General features: G+C 45.5%; 2 protein-coding genes across 3 annotated transcripts in view; one reads left to right on the top strand and one right to left on the bottom strand.

The window, feature by feature from the left end:
- Positions 1–16,736, top strand: part of SHCBP1L (SHC binding and spindle associated 1 like) — a 73,224-nt gene extending 56,488 nt beyond the window's left edge. Inside the window, exons 8-10 of the mRNA XM_048862034.2 lie at positions 2,976–3,226; positions 3,905–4,027; positions 10,795–16,736. Of these exons, the coding sequence (XP_048717991.2) occupies positions 2,976–3,226; positions 3,905–4,027; positions 10,795–11,031 (611 nt within the window). The 3' untranslated portion in view covers positions 11,032–16,736. The remainder of the gene's footprint in view (positions 1–2,975; positions 3,227–3,904; positions 4,028–10,794) is intronic.
- A 2,128-nt stretch (positions 16,737–18,864) lies between these two features.
- DHX9 (DExH-box helicase 9) overlaps positions 18,865–21,520 on the bottom strand; it is a 41,474-nt gene continuing 38,818 nt past the window's right edge. For both annotated transcript variants that reach the window (XM_048860298.2, XM_075131528.1), the window contains one exon: positions 18,865–19,420. In XM_048860298.2, the coding sequence (XP_048716255.2) occupies positions 19,084–19,420 (337 nt within the window). In that variant the 3' untranslated portion in view covers positions 18,865–19,083. The remainder of the gene's footprint in view (positions 19,421–21,520) is intronic.

Here is a 21,520-nt window from a genome sequence, read left to right as displayed (position 1 = left end):
GCTTATAATTCCTGGAGTTCTCTGGCCAAGTTCCAGGAATTGCTCCCAGCTGACTTCGCTCCGAGTTTGGGGCGGTCCTGGAGAAGGGCAAGGTGATTGCCAAGACCTCTCTTCAGGCTGCCCTGGACTCAAGACTCGGCCACCCACACTATGGCCATGACCCTAAGGCACAGCTCTTGGCTGCAGGTCTCAAGGCTCCTGCATGAGGTCCAAAATACAATCCAGGATCTGCCCTTCAACTGCTCCGGCCTCTCTGTGGAAGAGACAGACAGACTCAAGGCTTCATAACCTTAAGGATTCACGGGTGACCCTCAAGTTTTTGGGGCTGCACACTTGGAGAAGAAAAGGAAGCCATTTAAGCCCTAGGTCGCCACTCTGCCCCTCTTAGACAGGACTATAGCAGGAACCAGGGCAGAAGTAATAGGAGGTGCCCATCTCAGTCCTCCTCCAGCCAGGGCCAGGCTAAGCAGCCTTTGAGCTCAAAGCCAAACTTTTGAAGGTGTGCCCGAGGAGGGAACACCAGTTCGTTACCTGGATCCTTCCCCTCCTTTTGTGAACGATCTATCCCCTTTCTACTGTGCCTGGGCTCAAATAACCTCAGACCAGTGGGTCCTGAGCACCTTAGAATTGGGATTCTCTCCAATTCTGTTCCCTCCCACCGACCTTCCCTGTCCCTTTTCAGGGACCCTTCTCACGACCAACTTCTAAGTTTAGGAAGTGCAAATGCTCCTACAGCTTGGGGTGGTAGAGGAGGTTCCTTTGGAGTTCAGGGGCAGGGGATTCTACTCCCATTACTCCTTAATCCCCAAGGCCAAGGGTGGGCTTAGGCCTATTTTAGACCCACGAAACTTCAACAGATTCATGAAGAAATTGAAGTTCCGCATGGTCTCCCTGGCTTCCATCATTCCCTGTCTGGATCCGGGGGATTGGTACGCTGCCCTTGACTTGAAGGACGCATACTTCCACGTCTCCATAATCCTATTCCACAGAAGGTTTCTGCGATTTGTGATCAGCAACACGCATTACCAGTTCATGGTCCTCCCCTTCGACCTATCAGCGGCCCCATGGGTATTGAAGTGCATGGCAGTCGTGGCAGCTCTTCTTCGAAAGCATCAGATACAAGTCTTCCTGTACTTAGACGACTGGCTCATCTCGAGCCCAGGTGGAGGAACACGTGAACCTGATGCGTGCGATGTTCCTCAGACTCTGTCTCATCCTCAACATGGCAAAGTTGACCTTAACTCCCACTCAGAGAATAGAATTAATTGAGGCACTCTTGGACTCCACTCAGGCCAGGGCATTCCTGCCCAAGTCTTGTTTTCTGGCCATGAGCACCATCATAGAAGGTCTCCAGAAGTTCCCCGCCATGAGGGCCCGAAATTGCCTAAAATTGCTCGGACATATGTCAGCTTGCCCTTACGTGGTGCAGCATGCAAGACTGCAGCTCTGTCCCCTTCACCTGTGGCTGGCTCAAGTTACAGGCCGAACCGGGACAATCTATACAGACTGGTCACACTCTCGTCTCGGGTTCTCGAGTCCCTCCACTAGTGGCTCAATCCACAAGTAGTTTGTGCAGGAGTACTCTTCTCCAAACCTCAGCCATCGCTGTTACTAGTCACAGATGTGTTGGTGCTGGGGTGTGGAGTGTATGTGGGCGACCTCAGGACTCAAGATCTATGGTCCTAGGCGGAACTATCTCTACACATCGTCAGGGAGCTGTGTGCGGTGTGTCTAGCTTGCCAGACATTTCAGGCCCATCTCCAGGGCAAATGTGTAACGGTGTTGACAGACAACACCACAGTGATGTTCTATATAAACAAATAGGGTGGTGCTCGCTCCTCTCCCCTATGCCAGGAAGCCCTCAGATTGAGAGACCTTTGCATCACCCACTCAATACAGTTCGAGGCATCATAGCTGCTGGGCTCACAAAATGAACTGGCCGATCACCTCAGCAGATCCTTTCATGGCCACAAATGGTCTCTCCGCCCAGACATCATAATCAATATCTTCCAGAGGTGGGTGGGGGGTCTCCCCAGGTAGACCTGTTCACAACACAGAGCAACAGGAAGTGCCAGCAGTTCTGCTCCTTCCTGAACCACAACCCCGGCTTGATCGCAGACGCCTTTCTCCTCTCGTGGACGGGGTGCCTGCGGTATACATTCCCGCCTTTCCCTCTCGTCTGCAAGGTCCTCCTCAAGATCCGGCAGGACAAGGTATCGCTGATTCTCAGAGTCATCATGGCCCCGCCAACACTGGTTTTCCACTCTGTTACACCTCTCAGTGGACATGCCCATGGTCTTGCCCATTATTCTGGACCTCATCACGCAGGACCACGGCTGCCTCCAGCACCCCAACCTGGAGTCTCTCCACCTCACAGCATGGAAACTTCATGGCTAAACTTGTTAGAGCCCCAGTGCTCCGATTCAGTTAGGGAGATTCTCCTTGGCAGTAGAAAGCCCTCCACTCATGCCACTTATCTGGCCAAGTAGAAAAGGTTCTCTATTTGGTTCTCACAGAAGAGCACCCCTCCGCTGCAGTCTTCAATTCCCTTTATGCTGGGCTATGTACTCTACTTAGAGCAGCAGGGGCTGGCAGTCTTATTGATGAAGGTGCACCTGGCTCCTATTTCCTCTTTCCACCTGGGTACAGTGGGACGGTCAGTATTTGCTAACCCCATGGTTGGATGCTTCTTCAAAGGACTAGACAGGCAATTGTGCACGTGGCGCGCACACACCTACTTGGAAGGGACATGAGCAATACATCTCGAAGAACATCAGTTATGAAAGGTAGGTAACCATTTTTTATAGGCAAGTCATTCGTTGTAATTAATTTGGTACTAAAAAAAAATCTCCTCACTGAGAAATACTCATTTTAACCCAAATGTTGTAAGAGTTAACCAAACAGCAAAAAGGTATTCTCTGCTTTTTGTATAGTGTGGAAATAAATGTTTACAGTGCTTTTCTTCTTTCAACTAGGAGCTGGAAAGCCAGAAGAAATTGTGATTGTTTCAGAGCCTACTCATGAGAGTTTTGTGGTATCCAAAGCCCAAAATGTGAAACTAATGCACCTCACTTTAGTACAACGAGGGACTGTTGATGGTATTGTGGTGGTTGAATCTGGTCACATGACTTTTGTAAACTGTATATTGAAATGTGAAGGAACTGGAGTCTGTGTGCTTACTGGAGCTTCTCTGACTATTACAAACAGTGAGATTACAGGAGCTCAGGTACTGAGTCTGCATGAATGAATTTCAAAAAATAAATTTAATATGCAAGCAAGTATAAAATGTTAACATGCATATTGAAGCTTTTTTAAAAAAAAAAAAGTAGGACAAATACTGTTAAATTGCAAATGGAAATACCTCAAGTTCAAATTCTGTTTTGAAAACTTACATGTAATTTTCAGTTAACTTCCAGTTTTCTGTAGCTAATTCATTTAAGCTCTTCAGGGCAGCAGCCTCGTTTTTATTTGTGGTGTTACTAGGGTGGAGTGCCATCCTCACCTATGGAATTAAGTGTTAGCTGGGAGTTGCTTTCCTACTTATTAAAAACCAAACAGAACTATTAAGCAATATTTGTACTTTTTACATGTAAAACACTTTGATGTAGATACTAAAATATATCCTTGAAGATGTAATTTTAAAGTAATAAATGCTAAGGAATGAATAGTAAACGATTCCACTCCACCCTTCATTCCAGTGTGAGCAGTAGTTGCAAGGTCCCATAATTGCATAGTTTTATGGGTTTCCATTCCTCACTATAATAAATTGCAGTGGACCAATTTTGACATCTTATATTCATATGAAATTGCAGAACCACTTTTTATATACTTGATTGTAACTCTGAATGCTTTTCCTGTGGCAGTCCTTACTTTCAGGATTTAATTTTTTTGTTTTAATGTACAGGGTGCTGGTGTTGAGCTGCACCCAGGAAGCACAGCCATTTTGGAGGGTAACAAAATTCACCACTGCAATAACTTCAAAACCAGTGAGAGTTCACAGGGTGCCCTAGGTGGAATTAATATTAAGGTAACTAACTGTGCTGTATTCTCCTAGCAATTGTCTGACACTTCTATAAAGTAATAGCTGTACTGTTGCAAATGCAGAAGTTAGTGGAAGCTAAAGAAATTAGGAACTTCATGTTTATTCTAAAAATTGCATTTCTTTAGTTAACATTCGAAACTCAAGTCCTCGTCTATCAACCGTTAGTGTGGAATTTCATGAATCCTATCAGGCAACCTCTAGTGTCCCAGCACACTTCTCAACTTCTTAGACACCAAATGTACAGCAGTTACTGAGGTGCTAAGTATCAGAGCACTGAGAGCTGACCGTGAGTAAGGGCATTTGGTACCTAGGAAAGTGAGAGGCTGGTATGCTGGGTGGTGGTTGGAAGGGGTCCCTGTGCCCAGGCTTCTTGGCAGGGATTGATGAAGTGTTCCTGCTGCATGGGCTTCTTTTGAGGCAGCACGGAAGGGGTGTTTTTAGGGGAAAGAGAGGCAGTCCCAAGATCCACTATAGTTTTTAACTCAATCTGCTGCCTCGTATGTAACGCTCAGATTTTGTCATGAATATTTTTAGTAAAAGTCACAGACTGGTCACAGGCAACAAAGAAAAATTCACGGACAAAATTATCCAAATAAAATATCCATGACAAAATTGGAAGTCACTGGGCAGTTGTGGGGGCGGTTCGAAGCTCCAGGGTCCCTCTACCGCCCACAGGGGTACCCCACAGCTCCCAGGTGCTGCGGGCTGAAGTCACGGAGGTTTTGGGAAGTCACGGAATCCGTGACTTCCATGACCTCCATGACAAAATCTTAGCCTTACTCATGTGAAAACTACACACTGCAGAATTAATCTGAGTTATCTACACTCAAGTTACTTCTTGAGTTAGCCTAGCTTGAGTGAGTGGTCACATTGCAAAACACTCAAGCTGTTGTGTTCACACTAGCACTGCACTGACACATGGCACTTAAGATTTCTGATTTCATGGTTCTTTGTGCTGCAGTAATATTAGCTGCTCCATGACTTTCCCAGTGAATTGTGGGAGAACATGTCTTTCCTTTCTGGGCCCACAAAGAAATTGTGGGAAGTCAGTAGAGGTTGCCATTTGAGTGGAGTTTGCATTCATCACTCTCCAGAAAGGTAGTGTGAGCAGCTGAGTTGAGCTTATACCTGTTGATGGGCCAACCAACTCAATGTGAGCACCATCACACTCAAGTTCACTGCAGTACAGACAAGCCCTGCACTAGAATTGTACCTCAGGTTAGCTAACTAGAATTAGCAATATACCTTTATTTCCACTGAAGAGAAGTAGTGAAGAAGTTTCCCTTTATTACTGCTTTGATTGGTTGTTACAGATGATCTCACTTGCTCTGCTCAACAGTTAAGAATTTACCCTGAGTTCATGATTTTTTGTAGGTCCTTTTCTGTCACATTTTAGTTCCCATCTGTAAGACTTAAGTATGAGTTAACAGGCTAATCCTTTTTTGTGTGTGGTTAGAACTATAGATGATCTGCACAAGAAGGCAGTGCTCATCAATTGTACATGTAACAGCATTTTGCCCATGAGCCAATACAGCTTGTTTTCATAGTTTAACTTAGCCCTGGTCTACACTACGAGTTTAGGTCAAATTTAGCAGCGTTAGATTGATTTAACCCTGCACCCATCCACACAACGAAGCCATATTTATCGACTTAATGGGCTCTTAAAACTGATTTCTGTACTCCTCCCTGGCGAGGGGATTAGCGCTGAAATAGACATCGCCGGGTCGAATTTGGGTTAGTGTGGATGCAATTAGATGGTATTTGTCTCCGGGAGCTACCCCACAGTTCTTCATTGTGACTGCTCTGGACAGCGCTCTCAACTTGGATGCACTGGCCAGGTAGACAGGAAAAGCCCTGCAAACTTTTGAATTTCATTTCCTGTTTGGCCAGCATGGCAAGCTGATCAGCACAGTCGACTGTGCAGATCTCATCAGCAGAGGTGACCATGGAGTCCCAAGAATCGCAAAAGCGCTCCAGTATGGACCGAACGGGAGGTACTGGATCTGATCGCTGTATGGGGAGACGAATCCGTGCTATCAGAACTCCATTCCAAAAGACGAAATGCCAAAATATTTGAAAAAAAATCTCCAAGGGCATGAAGCACGGAGGCTATCACAGGGACCTGCAGCAGTGCCATGTGAAACTTACGGAGCTCAGGCAAGCCTACCAAAAAACCCAAGAGGCAAATGCCCGCTTGCGGTCAGAGCCCCAGACTTGCTGCTTCTATGATGAGCTGCATGGAATTCTAAGGGGTGCCCCATCAACTACCCCAACACCTGTACGTGGACTCCTGCAAGGGAGTCTCACACAACAGGGATGAGGATTTTGGGGACGAGGAATATGAGGAGGAGGGGGAGGTTGAAGATAGTGCAAACCAGGCAAGCGGAGAAACCATTGTCCCTGACAGCCAGGAACTGTTTATCACCCTGGAGCCAATATCCTCCCAAGGCAGGCTCCCAGACCTTGAAGGCAGAGAAGGCACCTCTGGTGAGTGTACCTTTGTAAATATAATACATGGTTTAAAAGCAAGCATGTTTAATGATTAATTTGCCCTGAAGACTTGGAATGCATTCATGGCCAGTACAACTACTGGGAAAGTCTGTTAATGTGTCTGGGGATGGAGCGGAAATCCTCCAGGGACATCTCAATGAAGCTGTCCTGGAGGTACTCCCAAAGCCTTTGCAAAAGGTTTCTGGGGAGGGCAGCCTTATTGCATTCTCCATGATAGGACAGTTTACCACGGCAGGCCAGTAACACGTAGTCTGGAATCATCACATAAGAAAGCATGGCAGCGTGTGGTCCCGGTGTTTGCTGGCATTCAAGCAACATCCATTCTCTCTCTCTCTGTTATCCTCAGGAGAATGATACCATTCACGGTCACCTGGTTGAAATAGGGGAATTTTTTTAAGGGGACATTCAGAGGTGGCCATTCCTGCTGGGCTGTTTGCCTGTAGCTGAAAAGAAGTCATCCCTGCTGTTAGTCATGCGGTGCAGGGAGGGGTGAAGCCATCATCCCAGAGAATTGGGTGTGTGAGGGCATGGGGGGTTAGTTGGGTTTCTGCTGCACGTTAACCTGAAAACATCAGCTCCTCCTTTTAAATGGCCATTCTCCCTTTTTTTCCCCTCCCACAGCTGCAAATGTTTCAACGCTGCCACTAGCATCTCCATCCCAGGAGGCTAGCGCAGAGAAGAAGGCGAAAAAAACCGCACGTGTGATGAAATGTTCTCTGAGCTCATGCAGTCCACCCAAACTGAAAGAGCCCAGCAGAATGCATGGAGGCAAACAATGGCAGAGTCCAGGAAAGCACAAAATGAATGCGACAGGACAGGAGGGACGCGCGAGGGGACAGGTGGCGGGATTAAGAGGAAAGGTGGCAGCAGCATGATGAGAGGCAGCAGGATGCAATGCTGAGGCCTACTGGAGGATCAAACTGATATGCTCCGGCGTATGATTGAGGTGCAGGAAAGGCACAGACCGCCACTGCAGCCCCTATGTAACCAACCGCCCTCCTCCCCAAGTTCCATAGCCTCCTCACCCAAACAACCAAGAACACCTCTGGGCACCCAACCACTCCACCCCAGAGGACTGCCCAAGCAACAGAAGGCTGGCATTCAGCAAGTTTTGAAGTGCAGTGTGGCCTTGTCCTTCCCTCCTCCTCCACCCCTCCCGGGTTACCTTGGCAGTTATCCCCCTATTTGTGTGATGAATTAATAAAGAACGCATGAATTTGAAACAATGACTTTATTGCCTCTGCAAGCAGTGATTGAAGGTGAGAGGGGAGGGTGGTTGGCTTACAGGGAAGTAGAGTGAACCAAGGGGCTGGGTTTTCATCAAGGAGAAACAAACAGAACTGTCACACTGTAGCTTGGTCAGCCATGAAACTGGTTTTCAAAGCTTCTCAGATGTTCAGCATGGCCTGCTGTGCTCTTCTTACTGCCCTGGTGTCTGGCTGCGTGTAATCAGCGGCCAGGCGATTTGCCTCAACTTCCCACCCTACCATAAATGTCTACCCCTTACTCTCACAGATATTGTGGAGCACACAGCAAGCAGTAATAACAATGGGAATATTGGTTTCGCTGAGGTCTAACTGAGTCAGTAAACTGCGCCAGCGCGCTTTTAAACATCCAAATGCACATTCTACCACCATTCTGCACTTACTCAGCCTATAGTTGAACAGCTCCTGACTACTGTCCAGGGTGCCTGTGTATGGCTTCACGAGCCATGGCATTAAGGGGTAGGCTGGGTCCCCAAGGATAACTATAGGCATTTCAACATCTCCAACGGTTATTTTCTGGTCTGGAAAGTAAGTCCCTTGCTGCAGCTGTTCATACAGACCAGAGTTCCTGAAGATGCGCGCGTCATGTACCTTTCCCTGCCATCCCACGTTGATGTTGGTGAAATGTCCCTTGTGATCCACTAGTGCTTGCAACACCATTGAAAAGTACCCCTTTCCGTTTTTTGTACTGGCTGCCTTGGTGGTCCGGTCCCAAGATAGGGATATGCGTTCCGTCTGTTGCCCCACCAGAGTTAGGGAATCCCATTGCAGCAAAGCCATCCGCTATGACCTGCACATTTCCCAGAGTCACTACCCTTGATAGCAGCAGCTCAGTGATTGCGTTGGCTACTTGGATCATAGCAGCCCCCACAGTAGATTTGCCCACTCCAAATTGATTCCCGACTGACCGGTAGCTGTCTGGTGTTGCAAGCTTCCAGAGGGCTATCGCCACTTGCTTGTGAACTGTGAGGGCTGCTCTCATCTTAGTATTCTTGCGCTTCAGGGCAGGGGAAAGCAAGTCACAGTTCCATGAAAGTGCCCTTACGCATGCGAAAGTTTTGCAGCCACTGGGAATCATTCCAGACCTGCAACACTATGCGGTCCCCCCAGTCTGTGCTTGTTTCCCGGGGCCAGAATCTGTGTTCCATGGCATGAGCCTGCCTCATTGCCACCAGGATGGCCAAATTGCCGGGGCTTGTGCTTGTGCTTTGATAGAAGTCCATGTCCTCAACACTCATCACCGTGCTGCCATCACCTCCTTGCCTGCTTTTGCAGGTTCTGGTTCTGCATATACTGCATGATAATGCGCGAGGTGTTTACAATGCTCATAACTGCCGCGGTGATCTGAGTGGGCTCCATGCTTGCAGTGGTATGGCGTCTGCAGGAGAACAGAGTTGCAGGGGAAGTGGTGGTTGGATGACCAGTTTTGCTGACCTACTTCACCGTCTGCTGCCAGGACACAACAGCTGAGCGGGCTGCACGCTTTCCGTGGTATGGCAAGACAAGAGTAGCCAAGCAGAGTTGCAGCGGAAGTGGCCCTGCAAGACCACCAGGAGAGTAGAGTGCCAGCAGAAGCGGTGGATGACGACTGTCATATAGAGGACCTGCGAGGTGGATTCATAGCATCAGGAGGGCAGAGTGGCAGCGGAAGCTGTGAATGACGATGACAGTTAGCAGTCCTACTGCTGAAAGCAGTATGGCGCCCGCACGGAAAAAAGGCGTGAAACGATTGTCTGCCGTTGCTTTCACGGAGGGAGGGGCGACTGACGACATGTACCCAAAACCACTTGTGACAATATTTTTTCCCCCATCAGGCATTGGGAGCTTAACCCAGAATTCCAATGTGCGGCGGAGACTGTGGGAACTGTGAGATAGCTACCCATAGTGCAACGCTCCAAAAGTCGACACTAGCCTTGGTACTGTGGACGCATTCCACCGACTTAATGCGCTTAGTGGGGACACACAATCGACTGTATAAAATCGCTTTCTAAAAAATCAACTTCTATAAATTCGACCTTAGAGACTAATGGTCCTATCTACTCTGACTACTTGTAGATCACAGGCTGTTGAGTTTCACCAAGTTACTCCTGTGTGGAGCCCAACAACTTGTTTGACTGAACTAAAGCATATCTTCCATAAAGGCCTCCAATATTGATTTGAAGCCATCAAGAGATGGAGAAACCACCACTTCCCATTGTAGTTTGTTCCAATGGTTAATCACTCACTTCAGGTACCAGGCTGAGCTTGTAGGAACTGGCACTTTAAAAAAAATTGAGCAAGACTGATCTGGTAGTCATTGAGACTATTACAATATGGATATTGCTGTAGGAGTAAAAAATAAATACATAAGCAATAAATGAACAAGGAGATCTTGTAAAATTTCCTTATGTTTAAATTCTCAGCAAAACAGTTTTTCACAATGTTCTCATCAGTATCTGTACTAAATAGTGATTTGGACATGGAATAGGTCATGTGTCTTGTGTAGCTGTGCTGTCAAAACTGCTCAGCAGTATTAGGATTTCAGTCAGAAAATGAAGAATGACAATTTCAGACCCATTGTGAACTGTTGCTAGGGCAGAGCTGGATATGGTGAATGGATTGAAGCTACTAGTTATACTATACTTTGTGAAAGGTACTCGCTTAAATATGGTAACAGTAGAAAGTGGGAAGCTTCAAAGGATGTTCAATCAAATTTCAATAAATTGAAACTAGTCTTAGTACTGAAATCAGTAGTTTTAGAAGTTAAAATGTATTTGCTCAGTCTTTTCAGATTTGAATTAGGTTGCCCCTTTTAAACGTTATGAGAGAGTCTACGAATTTGGGATAAGGCATTGCCATTTTGAGAGGAATACTTAACTATAAAGGAAAGTGAGTTTCTTTTGAACGTGAACAGTGCAAGCATTCTTTTATGCCATGTTTAAGTGTGTAAGAGCACAATGCACCCTTCAAAACTAGTTTGTTTTGAATCCTTAACAGGTTGTTCCTGTCCCTAAACTGAAGATGAAAAATAATCACATTTATAGTAACAATGGTTATGGAGTGACCATTCTTCAGCCTATGGACCAACTCTCTACTACAGGAGGGATATTGGAATTTACTGCATCAGGAGATGCAGAGGAAGATATGCTTTCCAAACTAATGCATGAATTGAGCCTAGAGATGAGTAGTAACACACTAGATGATATCAAAGGTCTCAGCATAGTTAATAGTTAAACATGCTTTTGATGTATGTTTTGGTATATAACAATTGTTTGGTTAAAGCAACAGTACTCCAAGTTGAAGACTGTTAGTCTTAAATGCTTCTTTGAATTAATGTTATGGAAAATGACTAGAGTTACCCTTACTGTGCTTTGCTAACGTTTTGAGCATCTAACTGTAATACACACCTTCAGTCCTGGATTACAATGAGTCTCCTTTGACTTAATAGTCTAAATGGGGAACAGATATTTTTCCTCTCAGCAGGCTAGGAAAGTAATTTTATAAACACTGAAGAACAGCCTGTGTCTACAGTAGTCTGAGCCTTAGTTTTGCCACTGTTACTACCACTGGTAGAGCTGCACTGGCAATAACAGTTGAGCACTAATGTAGAACACCCTTACATAGTCATTATCCAGACCTACTCTGAGTAGGATTAGACAACTTTGGCTAAAATGTCAGTGCTAACTTATTCATAGTAACCACAATAGAAGGGTCACTATCAGTAGAGCTGCACGAGGAAACGTAGATAATGGAAAATCTCTTACCTGGTAATTTTCTTTCTGCTAGCAGTGTCTTCCACAATTCTGCTACATTTGAGCTATTTCTCTCCTGGCTGCAGTTTGCAGAGACATTTCAAAGCTGTGCTAGCTAAACCCCCTCCTCCTCCAATCTACTGCCAGATGATTCATTCGAAAGCTGTGTAAAAACTTGTAGAAAATAATTAGTAACAATAATTCCAATTCCAACCAAATAACTAAGTACAGCAAGTCCTTGCTTGGAAGGTAACTATCCAGATAAGATGTTCACCCTCAGCTGACAAGCCATCCAGGGTGGGTAGAATTGTGGGAGATGCTGCTAGCAGACAAAATGATCAGGTAGGAAATTTTCCATTCTGCAGCCCAGCATCTCCTACAATTCTGCTACATATGAGAAGACGCAAGCAGTGAACAGGAGTAAGGAGGGTAAGAGAACAAAGAAAAGGAAAAAACATTTTCAGGGTTGCTCAGAAAGCAAGGTTATTACTGGATTACAGTCTGCAGCACGCTCCTGCCAAAGGAAGTCTCTTCAGAAGACTCTCTATAGTGTCTGATAAAGGTGTTAGTCCTCCTCCATGTCGCTATTCTGTAGACCCCTGTGGTGGAAGCACATGCTCTTTTGGCCCAAGAGGTTGCCAGGGGTCTTGTGGAGTAGGCCTCAATTCCTTCTGGACCAGCACACACATGCCTTGTAGGTCTCCACAATACATAGTCTGATCTATCCAACCAAGGACAGCTTGGATACCCTAAGGCCCTGGCATGTTGGGTGAAAAGAAGCCAACAGAGAGCCTGATCTCCTTATAGATTCTGTACACTTAATATAAATCTTTAGTGCTCATCTGACATCTAAAGTGTGCCACAGCTTCCCAGTCAGTGGCTGTGGACAGAATGAAGGGAGGAGTCTCCTATGAGACATGGAAAGGAGAATTCTCCTTATGCAAGAACACTTTTGAAATTCTTAGCACCACCCTTACCATCATGGAACACATAATAAGGTTCCTGCATAGATGAGTTCCAGAATTAGCAGCCTTATCTGGTGGTTGTGATAGCAACCAGAAAACAGGTTTTGATGGAGAGGTAACGTGATACAGCTATGTCCAAGGCTCGAAGGGAAGGATGGTTAGGGCTTTCAACACCAGTGGTAGGTCCCACTTCAGGAAAATCAGTCTGACAACTGATCTGGCCAGTAAAACTTCTATGAGGAGCCTGGATACCTGAGGCTTATTGGCCAGGGAGCCAAATGATACTGCAAACCAGTACACTACAAAGGGCTGACACTTGGCAAGCTGTGGTGTTTGGCATGAACTCTTATCCACTCCTTTCTGAAGAAAGTCCAATTTAACTGGAGTCCCATGATCTCTTGGATTTACTCTGTGCTCGACACCAACTGCTGAATTTGGTCCAGCCGGTGAAATAGGATTTTAGTGTGGAACCCCTCCTGGAAGACAGCAGAATCCCTATCACTTTGGAAGATGTGCCACATGGGGCTAACACATCCCTTTTAACAGCCAGGCTGTCAGATGAAGATGGGCTGCATCCAGATGGAGAAATGGTCCTTGATAAAGGATGTCTGAGCTCACCAGTAGCTGCAATGGTGGTTTCAGCTTTAGATCTATCATGTCAGAGAACCCGGGTCTCCATGGCCAGGGGAGAGTTAACATCATCCTCGCTTTTTCTTGCCTCATCTTTTGGCTCATTTTCCCTATGAGAAAGAAGGGTGGGAACGTGCACAGTCAGCCTTGAGACCATCTGTTTGACAGAGCATCTGTTCCCATAGACTTGGATCTGCTTCCCTGGGGAAGTATTTCAGCCACTTTGCATTCTTATGATTGGCAAGCCGGTCAGTTGATGGGAACCAAACATCTATGTGATCAGATTGAAGATAATTCTGTAATTATTAATTGTAATGGCTGAGCTAGTTTGCCTTTCGGTTCAGTTCCTCTTTTATGTGGATTATTTTTAGGTAACGGAGAATCTTTTCTGCCCACACCTTTATCTCCAACGCTGCTTCTCCCTCCTTAGTTGTGTATGTATGCAACCATTGTCATGCTGTCTGACTTACCATGATGTAGTTGCCTTCCACATGTCTCTGGAATTTCGAACAGCTGGTTTGACCCTCTGAGCTCCAAGAGATTGATGCTGAGATTCCTTTCCCCGAGCTTCAGATGTGCTCCCCATCTGTCTAGGCTGGCATTGGTAAGAATCTGACAGTCTGGAAGGTATATGGAGACTGACTCCCTGAGATGGGCAATCCCGGGCAAATTCCACAGAGCAATCTGGTTTCAGACTAGTACCTGATTTTGCATGTGCTCCAGGGATTGGTCTCATACTTTCAGAAGAAAGGCCATGGAGGCACCTGATGTGTGACCTTGCCCATGAGGAGATTCCTGTGCATGAGACCAGGAGGCTCAGTAGCTGAAGCTGCATGGCTATGGTTGGGCTCATGCACTGGTCCAGCATGGATATCAGATCGTGAATCTTCTGGAATCTGTTAAGTGATGGTTGATAGATCAGTGTTGTTAACGTGTTCTTCCACATCCAGATGAATAATCCTCGTCAACGGAATCCAGAAACTTTTCTTTGTGTTTATCGCAAATCCATGTGGTTGCAGAAGATTCAGAGTCCAGATCGTGGCCCTACGTGCTGTGGGACAGGGCTCATCCAGAAAGGGATACAGGTGAATACTCTGGGATTTGAGTCTGCCCATGATCACTGCCAGCATCTTCATAAATCCCTGGGGACCAAGAGACCAAATGTCAGTGTTCAGTACTGGTAGTGATCTTAAAAGCCTGTGGTGGAACGTGGAGGCTGAGTCTGCCAAATCCACTGAGGTTAGGAAATGGCCTTGAGACAGGAATGTCACTATCAAAGCTAGGGACTCCATCCAGAATTTTCTTCATCTGTTTTTGAAGAGGTTGAGTATGGCCCTGACTTCTCCAGCGCACTTCTGAACAACGAAGGAGGAGTAAAAACTTTGAGCAGTGTTCTTCTGGGGGAACGTCTATCACTCCTATGTCCAGATGGGAAATCTCATTGCAGACCTACTAATGCTTTGTGGGGTCACTCGTTATTGGAGACTGGATGAAGAAGCGAGGAGGCAGGGCCCTTAGCATGAGGAAGTATCCCTGGTGCACCCTCTCTCGCATCTACTTGTGTGTGGTAAAAGCAAGACGTTCATCTGGAAATTGAGATTCTGCCTCTAAACTGAGGTCTAGGTAGAGGCACACTCATTCATTGTCATAATAAACTCATGGAGGTTGTGGAAGCCAGCCTTAGGTTTTCTGATCACTTCTCAGTTCCAAGGTTCTCTCTTAACGTGTGTTATCTTTCCTCTGGAACCTCTGTGAGGAAGGTGGAAAAAAGGAGTGTCTGTCTGATAGTAGCTTTGTAGTCCGTTTTTTGAACACTAACTGGAGAGGGGAGGGACTGTTAGACTCTTGTCTAATTTTTCTCCCAGGGGAGGTCCTGTGAATTCAGAGGAGCACAGGATTTGTTTGGATTGAATATCTACCTTACAGAGATGAAGCCATGTATCTCTTGGCTGCTGAGCTGGATGCTGTGATATGGGCAGAAAAATCTTATAGCATCCATTGAAGCATCTGCCACCAATGCTGTTGTTTAGGAGATTTTCTTAAGTCCAGTTGGTCTCTGCCCTTTAGGGCTTTAAAGTCCTCTAGCCATGACATTGTGACTCAAGCAAAGCCTGTGGCTGCCAGAGATGCTCTGAGGAGGCATCAGATTCCCTTCCAAGGATGGCCTTCCACCTTGCTGTCCACTGGATCCTTGGGGAAGAAGTCCCCTTCAGTTGGAATAACCATATCTTTTGGTAGAGGTGCTATAGCAGCATCAATCTTAAGTACATCTGAGAGAGCATTGTTTGGCTCTTTCTGCTTGTAGAATCAGAACCTGCCTGTTAGCGTTTACCCTTTTCAAGAGACTCCCATTCCTCCCTGATTACTTCTTCGAAGAGTGCAGGGGAATCACTGTGTAAGGAGAAAATTTGGAAGGGAGGTATTTACTCTGAGGCTTACCTTAGAGGCCTGCTTAGATTGGATCTGGATTGTGGATACCACTTTTTTGCACATGGTTTCAAACTTCAGGATTTAGCCCCTGGGCCAGCTGAATGAAATCCCAATCCTTAGGTCTCCCTGTTCTGCTCTTTCTGCCCCGTTGGGCATTTCTGGAATGAAATCACAGCTTCTTGAAGCAATAGGAGTCTCAACATGCCTGTCCAACTCCAAACTCTGTGCCTAGCCGTGCTATGGTCAGCTGGCTGAGAATAGGCAGGGCATAATTTGCTATCTGTAGAGCCTTTCAGGCTTAGCCACCGTGGTGCAGCTGCTGCACTATCCCTGAAAGGAGGAAGAAGAGCTCAGCAGAGAGGCACTGCAGTGGAGACTCTGGGTGGCTTCAGCCACCTGCTTCTAAATACTTGGTCCAGGAGGAGGAGAGAACAAAGAAGGCTGCTTGCTAATGCCTTAAAATGAAAAAATGTAAAAGGCAAGGTTAGGAGCGGAGAGAACCACCACTGATTGCTGGGTGGAGGCAATATCTTGCCCTCAGGTCAAGAAAGGGATTGTGTCTAGCACAGGCTATGCTACAGCTTTTAATTGCCTCTGAAAGAAGCAGACAGGAGTGGGGGAATAGCCTATAAGTAGCAGAATTGTGGGAGACACTGGGCTGCAGAAAGCTGTACTATATAGAATTTTCCCCATTATATAGATTTATATTTTCTCAGTGTAAGACAACTAATTTAAATTTAGTTTTCATTGCCTGTAGTTTGAGTCCACAATAGGTTACAGCATCAATGGTGGTTAGCAAGAGATCAGCCCACTGCCTTCTCCCACCTTACTAAAACAGGAGTAAGAACTTCCCAGTACCATTAACAAGAGAAACCTTGAGGGATTCTTAGCAGTATTCATATATCACTTAACAAGCTCAGTAGCCAAGAGGATAAAAATTGTGCAAAATCTGTTCTCCCTCAGCCATATATATCTGTTTCAGTTTAAAGTTGGGTTTTTTGGTTTATTTTTTTGTTTTTTATATACACATCTAATTACAAAATACAGTTTTCTGCGTATTTGTTTCAGCGTACATCCGCAGTAATTTAGTATAATAGGGTATATTATACCTTATACTAAGATTAAGGAAATCAAAAGTAAGGAGAAAAAGGTGCACCATACAGTAAACTAAAGGAAAAAATAGGAGTGGATAGCTCAGATAGTTGGTAATGGAATAAAGTCTTTAAGCAATACATTACCAGTTTACATCCAGCTCAGGTTGGTTATTACTGAACTCTACTGCTAATTATTTCTGTCGCTTATGGGAGGGGTAGGCTGTTTCTTTTAGAGTTAAACCCCTAAAATCAGAGGTGGTGGGGGGAAGGGGAAGGTTGTGACACTCAAGTTCTGTCCATAGCTCTTCATGTGAGACAGCACCCGATTACAAGCATGAGATATCACATTCTCTGGCCTTGGCTCTGTTAGCATACATACACACATGGAGTTCTGCTGGATTCCTGCTGGATTCCCTGTGCTTGCCCCTCTGAGTTAGTTTGGCTCCCCTTTGCACCAGGTCAGATACATGCAGGACTCTGAGGGTCCTTTGCCCTTACTCATTGTCCTAAAATGCTGCCACTCCTAGTAGAATGGGTAGAGAACAGAAATCCTCTCTCATCATACAGGTTATTTCACTGCTTAACTGTCAACATTGTATGTTAATATCTGTTTAGATGAATGGGGTTTTTCATACCTCTGAGTTAATTTCAGAGTCTGCAAGCATTGCTACATTAACCTCAAACACTTCTCTTGAAGGTTCCTGTGTCTGACCTAGAGAAACCTCGCCCATGTTATTTACCTTACTAGACACAGTTCTCTATAGAGCAAGGCAGCACATACTAGTAGCCAACCAGTAGACAACCAAAATGGATGTAAATCTGCTGTGAAAGGTGACAGTGTCATCTGGCACTGCAGCAGGGCCTATTTGCGCAGTGCATTCTAAAGCAAAGGAAGAGATTCCCCACACATCAGCTGTTCAAATTATTGACTAAAGGTGTAGCCAATTGTTTGACTACACTCATGGATCATTCTTAAAAGTGTTCAAGACCAAATAATCCAATTTAACTAAATATACTATCTAAAGCAGGGGTGGGCAAACTTTTTGGCCTGAGGGCCACATCTGAGTGGGGAAATTGCATGCAGGGCCATGAATGTAGGGCTGGGGCAGGGATGCGGGGTGTGCAGGAAGGGTCTCGGGCAAGGGATTGGGGTACAGGCTCCTGCCTGCCCTGGCCCTGTGCTGCTCCCGGAAGTGGCCAACACCATGTCCCTGCAGCCCCTGTGGGAGGGGGGGAAGGCAGAGGGCTCCATGCACTGCCCTTGCCTGCGGGTACCTCCCTCAAAGCTCCCACGGGCCGCAGTTCCCTGTTCCCGGCCAATGGGAGCTGCAGGGGGCGGTACCTGCAGGTGAGGGCAGTGTGCAGAACCCTCTGTCCCTGCCCCCAGGGGCCGCAGGGACATGGTGTCAGCTGCTTCCGGGAGTGCTGCGGGATCCGGGCCATAGTTTGCCCATCCCTGGTCTAAAGACGAAGCAGTACAATAAAAAGGAGACATACAAATGCTTGCAGCCATTAGCTTCAAAGTTATGCATTTCAGCTAGTAGTAACGATTTTACAAGTTACAACTCTTTACACATCACTTTCAAGGTTAACCCACTAGTTTGTGCCAGCTTTGTCCTTGGTATCGCCCTGTACTTTCCCATATTTTGTTTTGAATATTACACTCCATGTGTTAATGAGCCGTGAAAGTAAATCCTAACTGTGCTTGCTACAAAGCATTCATGCATCTTTGCTTTGCCATGTTTCCTATTTTCTAATTGTAAAGACGATTTCAGCTTTGACAAGTATAGTAGGATATTTGACATGGGTGAACAGAATTGTGGGGAGAGCACAATACTTAACGTAGCTTCCCAACACATATGTATGGTGTATATTATATTAATACTGTGCTCATAACTATTAATGTAGCGTATTCTACACCTAACTATACATATTGGTGAACAAAGTCCTATGATTTCAAACCTCTGCTTCTGTCCATTCAGTCCAATCGTGGTCTGAAGCAGCAATGACTAATAATCCCTTGCAGTTCTGAAGAATTGTTGATATCTGTCCCACATGCTCGTTTACCCCCTGGAGACAATAAAGAGGTTTCTCCCAAATTTCTCATACCTCCTATAGACAAATGATAAACCTAAAAGGAAACAGCCATTCTCAAGTCCAGAATCCAATCATCATACAGAGACAAAACACGTTAAGTCTTGTGAACAGAACACTTTATTAAGAACAAAGTATACAGACTGTGGTACTCTGTAGTAAGGACTCTATTTTACATAATATCACCACTAGTCCTAAACAGTTCGTTTCAAGCTACTGTGAACAAGTAGGATAACAAACAGACTTCTATATTAGCATCAAAGAAGTTCCAGAAGGAAACATGCACATTTTTGTAGAGTACAAGACAGACTTCAATGGATTTCAATAACCACCACGCCCCCTTCCTTGGCCCCCAAACCCACCTCCATAGTTACCTCTATTCCCACCACCCTGGTACCCTCTATATCCCCCACCCGAGCCTCGATACCCTCCCCCAGACCCTTTATATCCCCCACCACCTCTATAACCTCCCCCAGAGCCACCTTGGTATCCTCTTCCTCCAGAGCCACCTCGGTATGAGTTATATCCACCGCCATAGCCTCCACCACCATAGCCTCCACCTCTGTAGCCAGAGCCACGCTGGTTAACTCCCCGTCCTCTGAATCCACCTCCATTGTCATATCGAGCCATTTTGGGGGGACGAGGACCATCTCCAAACCTAGGAAAGAAAAGTTTTAAGAAAAAATTTATTTAACACTCACAACTTTAAAAGGATTCAATATTTTCACCACCACCAGAGTGGAGAGTTCCAAAAACGTAAAAGTCCACTCCTCTTATGCAGCAGAGCAGTATGCTCAAATCCCACACCCAACTTAGACATTTACTCCCTGTAAAGCTTCATTAAAGAGCAGCCCAGAGTGATCTCATCTGGTCCAGGACCAGACCCATCCCGAAAAAATTCTAAAGCAGAGATCAAATTATCCACTGACGTGGACTTTGTCAAAAACAACAACTCATAGGTAGGGGTGACAGTTTTCAGCTTATGTGGGAAGTGCTGGGCTCTCTATTTTGCCCCTCGTGATATGTTTAAGAAAAAAATAGAAGTTGGTCCCTCATTTTGATCAGTTACCCATACTCCATACAGTTGAGTCTCCCCCACGTTTGTTAAATTATCTACATCAGAAATAAGGAATGAAACAGGTTATTAGAGGCAGGGCTGCCTAATAAGGCTGCCTGACATGTCCCACTATAAGACTCGGTTTTCAATCGTTTATAATTTTGCCAAAGTCCCCTTATGGGGCTGAAGTTTTCCATGCCAGCCACTTGCCTCAGGCTGAATTTCAACCAAAGTGGCTGAGCCGTTTCCGTTTGAGGCTACTGCTAACAATGGTCCAATGATATACACAGTTTCTGTTCTGCTTATATAACAGCAGAATAACGAACATTAAAGTCTCTGAAGTCATTAACATGTAGCCCTGTAAATTCACCCAGCATTTGAGAAAATAATGGGGAAGGCCTGCAGGAGAAGGGAGAGAGGACTGGAAATAGGATGTGCTTGACATAGTTCGGGAAGGAGAGGGGGTGGGGTGGAGGAGAGAGAGAGTCAGCCTGTTCCCCAAAGCACAAAGGATACTGAAACAGGAACCCCCTCCCACCATGCAGCCCTTCAGCAGTGGTACTAGGACTGATACTAAAGCAGAGAAAAGGTTCTTTGTTAGAACTTTCATTTGTAGACATCAGAGCTCTACAGCTCCCTTTCCCCTATACATAGGCATGTTTACCAGTGGTATGGAAAAGCACAAATAGGTATTGTATTGTGAGACTGGTGTGGACTGAGACCAACTATTTTCAGATATTTTTTATAAAAACTGCAAAAGTGGTTCTTGCCGTCTGTAATGGTTTGCTGTACTGAGCAACACAGGTACAGTTTAGTGGTTTAGGAGCGTGGAGCACTTCCTTGATTTCTCTCATTCTTATACAGACTGGATGAGGAGCTTCAGCACCCATTCGCTACAAGAGAAATCCCAACCCTGATGTGTGCTTTGCCCACACTGAATCTGACTAGTAATGTTAGAGTAGTGTTTTCTACTCTTAGGCAGCCATTAGGACCAAAGGGAATCCTAGCATCATCCAGTCTGAATAGATAAGCACTCAAGAAATGATGCATGGATCTCTTCAGGAAGAATCTCTGTGGTAGAATGGAGAAGTCAAACACTATCAACCAAATACATTTCTCTCCTTGCCTGCAGTTCAACCATTACTATATCTCCAGAGATTTGGGAAAAGTCATCTTTACATCTTAAATCTGTTCTGCATAATGAGCAACACAAATTGATGTGAAGGATATGAAATTGCAGGTGATCTAAATATCCTTGAGTAGGTGGAAATCACACATGCTCAGGAGTATGTAAAATTCAGTAGACAAATTAATGCCCACCACTGCAAATCCAAATGAACCCTACAGCTGACAGAATGTTCAGGCCATATGATGTACACACCAGGGTACCATGGCCTCTTGGATTACAACTATCATATTCTGAATTTGACAGTAGGGTTAAACTGAAATTAGCTTGTTCAAACACTTCATACCAAGATCAGTCTTCTAGTGTGAAGTTTATTGCAAGCCAGTGAAACGGTTACTCTCTGCAGAAAGTAACCATCTGTGCATACCAAGTTGCTATAGTTTAAGCATACTCTCCCAGGTGTTTTGAAAGATTTCTACTTCAAGGCTTAAGGGTTATGTTCTTTCAGTTTCCTGAAACTACTATTCCCCATTTTTTATAATTCTGCTAGTAATGGGAGGGTGACATATGTGGCT

This window comes from Caretta caretta, chromosome 8, assembly GCF_965140235.1.
Source record: "Caretta caretta isolate rCarCar2 chromosome 8, rCarCar1.hap1, whole genome shotgun sequence".
In the NCBI taxonomy this organism is placed as follows: Eukaryota; Metazoa; Chordata; order Testudines; family Cheloniidae; genus Caretta; species Caretta caretta.
The sequence above is the reverse complement of the archived record's forward strand: the minus strand, read 5'-3'. Positions and strand labels throughout refer to the sequence as shown.